Source organism: Crinia signifera, chromosome 1 (assembly GCF_055691185.1).
Source record: "Crinia signifera chromosome 1, ASM5569118v1, whole genome shotgun sequence".
NCBI lineage: Eukaryota > Metazoa > Chordata > Amphibia > Anura > Myobatrachidae > Crinia > Crinia signifera.
The window spans coordinates 182,300,066-182,312,981 of record NC_139217.1 but is presented as its reverse complement, the minus strand read 5'-3'; the positions used below and the strand labels follow the sequence as shown (position 1 = coordinate 182,312,981).

The following is a 12,916-nucleotide window of genomic DNA, read 5'->3' as shown; positions in this document are numbered from 1 at the left end:
AAAGTAGTCTTACCCTGAGCCAGATTGTACTTTTAAATGAACTCCATATTGTCTTTGTATCACAGGCCAGCAAACTGGACCGACTAGTTTCAACACCACTTTGTGCGCTGCAATCCATGTTCTCCGTGCCTCAGAAGCTGATCCAGAAGCGCTATGATAAACTGCTGGACTACCACAGCTGCCTTCAGAAACCAGCTGATTCCCATCTAGATCAGGCAAGGAAGGATTATGAGGCCCTTAATGCACAACTAGTGGAGGAGCTGCAACTGTTTAATAAGGCTGCACAAAATATCCTGTTCAATTGCCTCTACTTCTTCATCAACCTTGTGAAAGAAATCATGTCTACTGCATTGGGATCGTGCTTGTGTGGAGCTGAAATCTTCCCAGTAAGTAACATAAAACACAAAAAATATATATTTTTATAATACTGTTGCAAGCACCCTAGAAGGTTTCGTTCCACTGCATCTGGGAAAACAATCTGACTATTCTAGATGAGTACATTTTGAAAACAGAGAGTATAATCTGGAGTATAATTTCATTAATCCTCCCAAAACTGTCCACTCCTGAATTTTCTCACTGTGACAGTGACAAAGAAGATGGAGATAGCGACTGAGATTTTTGTGCATTAAAAATATATATATATATATATATATATATATATATATATATATATATATATATATATATATCAATTGATTGGTCTCGGCACTCCAAATGTTGTGGATATGGTCCAATTTTTGCGGGGCCTTCCAAGAACAAGAATGTTCAAATATATGTATGCAAGGCGGCGGCACTCACTCACAACAATAATATATCTGATGACGGTTAAGTAAACCGAAAACGTTAATATGAATTACTGAGTGGACTCAGTTTATTTGTTGTGAGTGAGTGCCGCCGCCTTGCATACATATATATATATATATATATATATATATATATATATTATAGCAGGGCTGGGCAACACTGGCCCTCCAGATGTTAATGAACTACACATCCCAGGATGCTTTGCATTAGTTTTGCTATGTGGCCATGCTGAAACTGATGCAAGGCATGCTGGGATGTGTAGTTCATCAACATCTGGAGGGCCGGTGTTGCCCAGCCCTGCTATATATGGTATATGTAAATGTATATATATATATATATATATATATATATATATATATTTTTTTTGCCCTGATATATAGCCTACTTTTTCAGATCATTTTTTATGCTGAAAAAGCCCCCCTCAGCTTATACTCGAATGAGAGTCCCACTTGAGTCAATAAGTTTTCCCAGTTTTTTGTTGTAAAATTAGGTGCCTCGGCTTATAATCGGGTTGACTTATACTCGAGTATATACTGTATATATTTTGAGATCTCAATGATCGACCTCTCTCCATTATATTACAAACTGGTAAATGCATGGTGTAGCTATAGTGGGTCCTGGAGATGCCACTGATTAGGGCACAGAGGCATAGGAGGCCCAATTCACTTGCACCCAGATCATATAGTTGTCTTTTCTACCAATATGAACTGGGGCACTATAGTGTAACACAATATATACAGGGGGCACAGTGGTCATATGATGAACTAAGGCACTACAGCTGAAGAGAGAGGTGGAATAGCATTGAGGCAGGATCCCCTTACATTGGGGTCCACAAAGTTCTGGCTATACCTTTGGGTATATGGAACTACCTTCCACTAAATAGAAAGATGCATATACACAGATCTGACAACTCATGTCCAGTTTGTGGGCAAATGTAATAGATCTGGACATTCATGTGGTAAAATTATGGGCACACAGAATCTGAGGTCATTGGCATCTACATTTTTCACTAGTCCCAATCAAAATCAGATGATGATTGAATGACCAGTGTTTATTTTGTCTTATAGATAGCGCAATATGTGACCAGTTGTCAAAACTGCCAATGTGGCTTTCTAAATGTCTGTGTTGGTGATTACTGTTTATAAGGGATAATTCAGTAAGGATTTCAAAAGCAAAAACTTTCTATAATGGACAAAACCAGTGGCGTAGGGTGCAGCCAGGGCACCCAGAGAAAGCTCTCCTCCATCCCCCCCCCCCCCCCCGGCGGTTATCTCCTATCTTATCATCCTGCAGAAAACGCCAGCCCCCTCCCGCACACCACCACACACACCCCAAACCTCCCCTCCGCTCTCACTGTCAGCCCCCTCCCTGATCAGTCACTGCGGGCAACAAATTAATTAAAAGCGGCAGCCAGGCTGCATGTACAGCAACACTGCCCGTGGCACCCCTGTCACAGCGCCGCAGGTGCCTGTGCACCCCTGGCACCAATGTTCCCTCTAATTTTACGAAGGCTTTGTGCAGAAAAAGATATTGGCTGTGCAACTTTGGAAGGAAATGTACATTTTTGTGCGTCACATAACGTATACAGGCCTAGGTTTCGAGTTCTGTTGAGTTAATAAAGCAATTTGAATGTTTACAGACTTCACACACCACACATATAGACTATAGCAGTGATTTTCAACCTTATTAAACTCGTGGCACACTAAAACAAGATTTTAACCTTTGTGCGCTCAGTTGTAATGTCTGTGCGCGGGCTCGGCGAGTTGTGTGCGCGCGCACACGCGCACAGCTTAGAGGGAACACTGCCTGGCACCCCCGTGCGCACGCCTATATGCTGAGCTTAATGGACAGGCAGGCGGCCTTGGCGTGTGATGTACGGCGAGAGCATGCAGTGAGTCATCGCTTCTCAATCCGTACATCGCCCGCCGCGGCCGCCCGCCTGTCTGTTGAGCTCACATAGGCTGGCATGCACAGGACAGAGCAGGGGGCGCCGTGCAAACCATTGGCGCCCGGAGCACAAGCCTCAGGACAAAACCATGTGTGCTGCAGGTGGGGCAAATATGAAATGTGCAGAGAGAGTTAGATTTGGGTGAGTTTTTTTTTTTTTCTGTGCAGGGTAAATACTGGCTGCTTTATTTTTACACTGCAATTTATATTTGAGTTTGAACACACCCCTCCCAAATCTAATGGTCCATACACACTGGGTGACTATGCCCAACGTGTATGGACAGCGATAATCATTATCATCGCTGGGGGGAAAACCGCTCAATGCATACACACTGAGCAGCTTTCCCCCTGCCTGGCACCATCAGCGGGGAGAGGACGGCTTTGCATAGCACAACACTATGCAAAGCCATCCTCAATGCAGCTCATCTGATTATAGCAGCAGCACCCACCGCTCATTGCCGGGGCATACACACTGGGTGGCTTTTGAGCTGAAAGTCGCTCAAACATGTTGTTTTGAGCAGCTTTCAGCTCAAAGTCACCCAGTGTGTATAGGCCTTAACTCTCTCTGCACATGTTACACTTGCCACACCTGCAGTACACATAGTTTTATCCATTAGAGCAGTGGTTCCCAAACTGTGTGCCTAGGCTCCCTGGGGTGCCTCAGGACACTTGCAGGGGTGCCTTGGGTTGGTGGACCAAGATCAATTCATATTATTTATGGCCAATGTACCAGGCAAAACCAGTGCTGGCGGCTGCCAATCATAATATATGTGGACAAACAGAAGCAAATCCTGTCCCTCACCAGATAACTGACATATAAACACAATGCACTTACTTTAATATGTTTTTTTTCTGAATTTCTTGATAAGAAGCATTTGGCCTAGGGGTGCCTTGAAAATATTTTGATGCTCTAGGGCACCGTGATTCAAAAAAGATTGGGAACCACTGCATTAGAGAAAGATTTTGCTTTTGCGATCCTTACTGAATTACCATAGTCATGTGCAAATTCCCATGAATGCATGAATGAAGAGACATTGGATAAAGGAGAGCTACCTGTTGTCTACCGGTTACCTATGAATCTGTTATAAAAGAAAAGTGGAGTGATTGCAAATCAGTAAAACAGACAATGTACTGACATGTATTGTTCACCCCTCTGATAACAGGATGGTGCACAAACTGTAAAACATTTATGTTTACAATCACAATATGGCCCTCATATGTAAAACAGAATGCATTATAGACATGCTGGCACTGGTGATTTGCACGTTTAAGCACTGTGAGTGAATTGCTAGTGATAATAGAAGTAAACCAATATAGCAAACCAGCATGTGTTTCTCATCTCCAGCGTGTTGGCCATTTCAGACACATTTCAATATGTGTGCACATCTGTTGGGTTCCAGACTTGGATTAACTCCCTCTCTCCCAGAGAACATGGACAGTGAATGATAATTAGCACAACAATGCCTTCTGTGGCTTTGTATTAGCAAGGGAGATAAACAATAGGATGCAAGGAGTATCAGCAGTCACATGGGTCTCAGTATACTGATAAGCCACAAAAAGAAGGAGCTTATCTGTGTTGCCTCAAGCTTATCAGCTTCCAGTTTATATCCTGCTCAATCCCCATAGAGCTGAGCTGAATTCCAAACACCTCAGTATCCACACAGCCACAGCCAATCACCTTGCTCATATATCTTCCGTCTGTGTAGTGTGAATCCTTTTATTTTACTTGACATTTATTCATAGCAGATAATCATTCCAGGAACAGAAATCAGTTCCAGGAGACAGGACCGAGGATTTCTGCAGAATATTTGCTATGGCGTAATACCTGTGTGTGTGTTGTGTGTTATATATACATATATATATATATACAGCAAAAACGTCGACACTCGGAGACTGATGTGAACAACTCAGTAAATAAAAAATTGGCTTAACTTATAAAGTAAACTTTATAAGGTAAGCCAATATTCATATTTACTGACTTGTTCACTTTGACAAAGGGGTACTGTGTAGACCCGAAACATTGGTTTTTCACGTTTTGAACGAAATCATATTTCATTGCCACTGACATCAGTCTCTGAGTGTCACAGTTTTTTGCTATATTATCTTCATTATCCACACAGAGGGCACCCATGGAAGGGTGTATATATATATATATATATATATATATATAGAATCCACTGTTGCCCGGCACTCCTCAAGTTACACGTTGTACTTGCCCGGTGCCTTCCTCCCTGGACCCAAAGGTCCTGTGTACAAGCGAATAGATCAGGCGGCACTCTCAGGAACTTCAAAGTGAATAAACAGGTGCTTTATTGCTCCAACATGTTTCGGGCTACTGCCCGTCCTCAGGGATCAATCTGACACTCTCAGTGAAACAAAATATATACCGTGCACAATCAAAAGAAACACACCCCCCCAGGCAGTGTAGTCCCGCCCGCCAGACACTTACCCGCGGCCTCCAGGCCTGTCTCTCCCGTTCTGTCATGGAGTCATGGTGCCGTCTCGATGGGGCGCATGTCAGAGGACGCCGTCTCTTCCGGCTCCTTCCCCTGACGTCATCCCCCCGATACATACACTGCTCAAAAAAATAAAGGGAACACTTAAACAATACAATGTAATGCCAAGTCAATCACACTTCTGTGAAAGCAAACTGTCTGCTTAGGAAGCAATACTGATTGACAATCAATTTCGCATGCTGTTGTGCAAATGGAATAGACAACGGGGCAGATGTATTAAGCCTTAACAAGAGATAAATGCAAGGGTGATAAGGAGATATAAATGTCCGGCCAATCAGCTCCTTACTGACTTTTTTCAAACACAGCCTGTAACATGGCAGTCAGCAGGTGATTGGCTGGACGTTATCTCTCCTTATCACCCTTGGATTTATCTCTTGTTAAAGCTTAATACATCTGCCCCAACAGGTGGAAATATGGGCAATTAGCAAGACATCCCTAATAAAGGAGTTATTTCGCAGGTGGTGACCACAGACCACTTCTCAGCTCCTATGCTTTCTAGCTGATGTTTTGATCACTTTTGAAAGCTGGCGGTGCTATCACTTTAGTGGTAGCATGAGACGGAGTCTACAACCCACACAAGTAGTTGAGGTAGTGCAGCTCATCCAGGATGGCACATCAGTGTGAGCTGTGGCAAGAAGGTTTGCTGTGTCTGTCAGCGTAGTGTCCAGAGCATAGAGGCGCTACCAGGAGACAGGCCAGTATATCAGGAGATGTGGAGGAGGCAATAGGAGGGCAAAAACCCAGCAGCAGCAATGCTACCTCCGCCTTTGTGCAAGTAGCGACAGGAGGAGCACTGCCAGAGCCCTGCAAAATGACCTCCAGCAGGCCACAAATGTGCATGTGTCTACTCAAATGGTCAGAAACAGACTCCAAGAGGGTGGTATGAGGGCCCAACGTCCACAGGTGGGGGATGGGCTTACAGCCAAACACCGTGCAGGACGTTTGGCATTTGATTGGCAAATTCGCCACTTGCAATGGCAGACGTGACAAAGTCTGGAGATGCCAAGGAGAATGTTCTGCTGCCTGCAAGATCCTCTAGCATGACCGGTTTGGCAGTGGTTCAGTAATGGTATAGGGTGGCATTTCTTTGGGGGGCCGCACAGCCCTCCATGTGCTCGCCAGAGGTAGCCTGATTGCCATTAGGTACCGAGATGAGATCCTCAGACCCCTTGTGAGACCATATGCTGGTGCAGTTGGCCCTGGGTTCCTTCTAATGCAAGACAATGCTAGACATCATGTGGCTGGAGTGTGTCAGCAGTTCCTGCAAGACGAAGGCATTGATGCTATGGACTGGCCCGCCCTTCCACAGCCTTAAATCCAATTGAGCACATCTGGGACATCATGTCTCGTTGCACCACAGACTGTCCAGGAGTTGGTGGATGCTTTAGTCCAGATCTGGGAGGAGATCCCTCAAGAGACTATCCGCCACCTTATCAGGAGCATGCCCATGTTTTGTAGGGAGGTTATACAGGCACAGTTTTAAAGTTTTGCGAATAATATTCATCCATTAAACCAGCAGCATTTTCCCTTTATTTATAGTGGTATTCACCAGGAATCCTATTTGAATATACAGTTATTCTTGTAATAGTGTCAGATTTCAACACAGTTAATTTATTATCCACACTCTATACCCCTGAAACATTGTATTAAATACCACTTACAATCACTGTTGTAGAGATTTTTTGAACACAGGGATATTCCGTTATCTCCTACTGTGCTCTGACCAATATTGCATATACTAATATCTATGTCTGTTATGCAACCCTGGCTGTTTATTATATACACAGTCAGGAATTCTCAGGAGAGTATTTAAATAATATTGGAGTAATACATTAATTCTAATAATATTATTCACAAAACTTTAAAACTGTATCTAATTGTCAGTAGCTCAAAAGTCACCCAATATTCAGAACGTTTGGTGACCTCTCATGCAAGATTGAGCAATTAAGTTTTGAGTGTATGATATAATTCAAACATCACTCATAATTTTTTGGTTTATGTATCTGTCTGTTGTTTTACATGTGTTGTAAGTGCATTTTATTCTTCACTATAAAAATTAAAAGTTAAGTTTTAAGAAAATATTCTGTAAAAGTTGTGCCCCCCAAAACCAGAGAGTACTTTTCTTTCTATCTTGTACCAATACAGAATCAGAATCAGAATCTTTATTTGTCATAAAATGGCCACACGCAGTGAACATTAAACGAAAATAAATAGCATACAGCACATATATACAGCAAAAGCATAAAAAGACAGTGATAACAGACAGCCAAATCGTACATGCCTACATTATTTAACCCTAGGATTTACAGTTATTTAAAATCCGAACAGCTGTTGGAAGAAAGCTCTCTCTAAATCTCTTTGTCTTACATAAAACTGATCGATAACGCCTATGAGATGGTAGTAAGGAGAAAAAATCATTATATGGGTGGGTTAAATCACTCAGAATACATTTTGTCTTCAAAGAAAGTCGACTCAGAAAGATGTCATGCAGGTTCGGCAGAACAACACCCACTGCCTTACCCGCAGTTGACACAACCCTCTGAAGGGACTTTCGATCCGTAACCGAGCAGGGATCGAACCAAGCCAATAACCCATAAGTGAGGATACTCTCAATTACACAAGAATAAAAATTAATCAGGGTCTTCTCACTCAGACCAGCCAGTCGCAGTTTCCTCAAGAAATACATGCGCTGGTTGGCCTTCTTAATAATGATGTTAATATGGGTATTCCATGAAAGGTCATTAGCAATATTGATACCCAAAAACTTGAAAGTATCAACAATCTCCACCGGTTGACCATTTAAAACCAACGGACAACACACAGTCTTTTTATACCTCCTAAAATCTAAAATCATTTCTTTTGTCTTGCTCACGTTAAGGACCAAACAATTCCCTCTGCTCCAGGACTCTAATTTCGAAACTTCTGATCTGTAAGCCGACTCATCGTCATTGGTGATAAGACCCACAATGGCGATGTCGTCTGCAAATTTAATAAGACGGACAGAATCTGAGCTGGAGAAACAGTCAAACGTAAATAGTGAATACAATAAAGGACTCAAAACGCACCCTTGAGGGACTCCAGTATTAACTACAAGTGTAGTGGAGACCTGATTACCTATCTTGACGGCCTGAGGCCTATCAGACAGGAAATCCAGAATCCAACCACAGATGGACCCACTCAGACCTATACTAGAAAGTTTTTTCACCAATAATAATGGCGGCACGGTGTTAAACGCCGAGCTATAATCGACAAACAAAATCCGGGCAGACGAACCCTTGGATTCTAGGTGGGCAGAAAGCTCATGAACTAACATGAGCATTGCATCATCTGTAGATCTATTTGCTTTATAAGCAAACTGAAAGGAGTCGAAGCCAGGGGGAATGCACTCCTTAACATGAGCAAGAACCAATCTCTCAAAACTTTTCATAATCAATGACGTCAGGGCAATTGGTCGAAAGTCATTAAGACTTTCGGTTTTGCCTTTCTTAGGGACAGGTACAATAGTCGTAAATTTAAAACATTTGGGCACGTAACAAGCTCTAAGGGATAAATTAAAAATAAATGTGAAAATTCCTGCAAGCTGGGCAGCGCACTTTTTCAAAACCTTGCCTTGTATGCCATCTGCACCAGCAGCCTTCCCAATCGTAGTGCGGAAAAAACATTTCCTTACTGACTCCTCAAGGTTAGAAATAATGATTTTTATTTGAAATCAATCAATTTTGTCCTTCGCACTTTGCTTTTGTCAAATAATGCTCCTGTTGCAGCAATTACAGCATTACAGACTTTTGGCATTCTAGCTGTTAATTTGTTGAGGTAATCTGAAGAAACTTCACCCCGCGCTTGGTGACTGCGCTGGCCACTCCATTACAGACAGAATACCAGCTGCCTGCTTCTTCCCTAAATAGTTATTGTATAATTTGGAGTTGTGCTTTGGGTCATTGTTCTGTTGGAGGAGGAAATTGTCTCCAATCTAGCGCTGTCTACAGGGTATGGCATTGCATTGCAAAATGGAGTGACAGCCTTTCTTATTCAAAATCCCTTTTACCTTGAACAAATCTCCCACTTCACCAGCACCAAAGCAGCCCCAGACCATCATATTTCCTCCACGATGCTTGACAGATGGCGCCAGGCAATATTCCAGCATCTTTTCATTTGTCCTGCTTCTCACAAATGTTCTTCTGTGTGATCCAAACACCCAGTGGCGTAACTTAAAGTTTTGCGCACCCTCTCTGCCGGCAGCGCCCCCCACAGTTAACCCCCCCACACACAGTTAACACCCCACCCTGCACAGTAAGTTAACCCCCCCCCCCTGCCAGGCACCTTGTCTGTGGTCCCTGCTCCCATGTCCGTTCCTGGCTCCAGCATGACAGCATCTAATGAAAATGGACCATCACAAAATGTCCGCCCCCATACAGCAGACAGTTTTCTGTTTCGGGGCAGACATTTTGTGATAGTCCGTTGTGATAGAGGCCAGGAGAAGACAGCGGAGCCAGGACCGCAGACAAATCTTCTGCAGTTCCCAGGCTCCGGTCACAGATGCGGCAGGTGAGCTCCTGGCAGGTGGCAGCAGCATTACAATAGCCCCAGACCCCCCGGCGCCCACACCTACACAGCGGGGTCTGCGGGGCTATTGTTACACCACTGCAAACACCTTAAACTTTAATTTGTCTGTCCATAATGCTCTTTTCCAATCTTCCTCTGTCCAATATCTGTGTACTTTTGCCCATATTAAACTTTTCCTTTTATTTGCCAGTCTCAAATATGGATTTTCTTTGCCACTCTGCCTAGAAGGCCATCATCCTGAAGTAAACTCTTTACTGTGGACGTTGACACTGGTGTTTTGCGGGTAGCATTTAACGAAGCTGCCAGTTGAGGACCTACTGTATGAGGTGTCTATTTTTAAACTAGAGACTCTATTATACTTTTCTTCTTGCTCAGTTGTGCCTCCCCCTTCTCTTTCTACTTGTGCTGTTCTCTGAAGGGAGTAGTACACACCGTTGTAGGTAATGTTAAGTTTCTTGGCAATTTCTCTAATTTAATTGCCTTAATTGATTATTAATTTGAATAGCAAGAATAGACAGTCGAGTTGGAAAACAAACCCCTGTCTGTATGTAAAATAACCCTTTACTTTCTTAAATGCTACATGTGTCTAAATATTGTATATTTTGGGTGATGTAATTTAAGAACCCATTTTTGGTAACCTAATGTGATTTTTGCTTGCTTTCTGGCAGCAGATCTCTGCAAATGTGAATGAGGTTCAGCAACGAATCATGGATGAGCTGCAGAATCTAAACTTTATGAAGGAAAACAACAATGGTACATTCATTGAAAGAAAACTGAGCTTCGAGAGGAAGAAGACACTCTCTCCCCTGGTAAGATAGAGTCCTTTATTCATACCTCCGAACTGTCCCGCTTTCCGCAGGAGCGTCCCGGTTTTTGGGGGACGCGCGAGTGTCCCAATTAGTGACACAGATGCTTGGTGGTATCATACCTCCCAACTGTCACGATTACAGCGGGACAGTCCCGATTTTCGGGTCCTGTCCCGCTGTCCCACCAGCGGCAGGCATTGTCCCGCTGCGGGGGTGGCAGTTGGGAGACCCCCCAATCTAATAGAATAGACGCTGTGCGCATGCGCACAGCGTCTATTCTCCTATGAAAATGAGGTTGCGGCTAATAAGCATAAGCCATGCCTCATTTGCATATGCCACGCCCCCTTTACGGGCGCTCCGCGCGAGTGTCCTTATTTCCCCAACACAGAAGTTGGGAGGTATGTGGTATGTTTTATTTGCAATTCATGTATGTGTGCTATAGTCGCTACATCTCTTCATACACAGCTTATAGCAACAGTGACATCTGCAGGTTATAAGAAGGCACTACCCATGGCAAACTTACTAAAATAGAAACACCATGCCAAACCAATATTCAGAACATAATATTTTCCTTAAAAATGGAAATGTGTTATTAACATTTTAGATATGAAAATGAAGTTATCACTATAATGGAATGATACAGTATTATAATGTCACATTTCACATGAGTGTTTCATAGAAACTTCCCAGTTCGCTAAACTAATGACGTATGCAGTGACGGGTCCGTAACTACAGGGAGGGGGGGCTAGGGAGTCACGGCCCCGGGGCGCTGGGGGGGGGGCTACTCCCGCTCTGCAACACTGGCAGTGGGGACAGCTGCAGAATTCCAAAGAGTGATAGTCGAGGAGGAGGAAGAATCAGAGTTGCAAGATCATCCCAAGACATACAGTATGAATTACACAGGTTCTTGCCTGCTCATCAGATGTAATGACAGTTGGTGTGATTGGGAGGAGTTTTTACCAACTGTTATTACATTTGATGAGCAGTCAAGAACCTGTGCAGTTCATTATGTGTTGCTTATTAAAAGATGATCTGGCAACTCTGGGGTGAAGGCTCCGCTTTCTGAAGGTCCCAGAGGTGACAGGAGAGGCTGTGTGCGTGCTTCAGAGGAGACCTCATGGAAAGAACAGTGAGGGGAGGCCAAGATGGAATGGAGGCAGCCTGGGCAGGGCAGTGCCAGTACAACGCTGTAGAGAGGAGGCTGAGGCCTGTCCATGCTGCCGGAGGCTGTGCTATGCCACAGGCGGGTGGCAGGAGGGGGAGCGGCCTGGGCGGATGGCTTCCAAGGATTGTCACAGTTTATCACAGCTGTCATGGTGGGAGCCAGGGGCTCAGGGCTGAGATAGGGTCCATGTACATGTCTGACTGCCAGCGGGTGGGGGGAGGTGTGGTACTGTGTGAGGAGTAGCTGTCATTATAGCAATATTCGGAAATGGCATATTCTGCACAACAAATTTATGTTTGAATTCAACTAAGGAGGCACTATTTCCATTTATAGATATATATTGATGGCACTTAATTATTAGTAATCATATGCAGACACTGGAAATTAATAAATATTGTTAATAAAGCTATGTGGGCGTTATTAGTCATTAGTAATGATACATGAATCATGTTGATTAGTAATAAAAATACAGAGCAGAGTTGGACTGGGACAAAAATACCCCACTGGGGGAATACAGTTCTAGGGGTCCATGCTTAGGGGTGTGGCCAGCCAACACAGAGGTTTGGCTAAGCATTAAAGAGTACATGATCGAGCCCCTTGATAAATATATATATAGTAAATACTGATGTTGCATGCATAATATAATGTACCAGGTTAATAACAGGAATGCATTGTAGAAAATACACCATAGTCCTGAGCAGTGTAACTTATGCACAGTATAATGGGATGCTGGACGGGGTCCCGACAGTCAGGATCCCAACAGGCATTCACCCGACGTCGGGTTCACGACTGTCAAAACACTGATGCCCGGTTTCCCGACGGCCGTCGGCTATTTTCCCTCGTGGGGGTCCACGACCCCCATAGAGGGAGAATAGAATAGGAGGCTTGCGTACAAACTATACCTTGTAAATGATTGCCCCTTTAAAAAATTGTCCGAGTTCAGCCGGCATCCATCACGGCCGCCAAACTGGGATGCTATGACATCTGGCCCATGGACCCTACTTGCTCAGAGTTATTTTTGAGTTCCATGAGTTTGGATTATGCATTTTTGTGTTTATCACAAGGATCCCTTATTTCCTAGGTGTCACCGGTCCTTCATGATCTGTAATCATACA

The 12,916-nt window shown here is 43.7% G+C and overlaps 1 protein-coding gene across 1 annotated transcript in view; it reads left to right on the top strand.

Annotated features, from left to right (window-relative positions):
- ARHGEF38 (Rho guanine nucleotide exchange factor 38) overlaps positions 1–12,916 on the top strand; it is a 109,679-nt gene that overhangs the window by 85,223 nt on the left and 11,540 nt on the right. The window contains exons 9-10 of the mRNA XM_083178834.1: positions 66–386; positions 10,499–10,639. Of these exons, the coding sequence (XP_083034960.1) occupies positions 66–386; positions 10,499–10,639 (462 nt within the window). The remainder of the gene's footprint in view (positions 1–65; positions 387–10,498; positions 10,640–12,916) is intronic.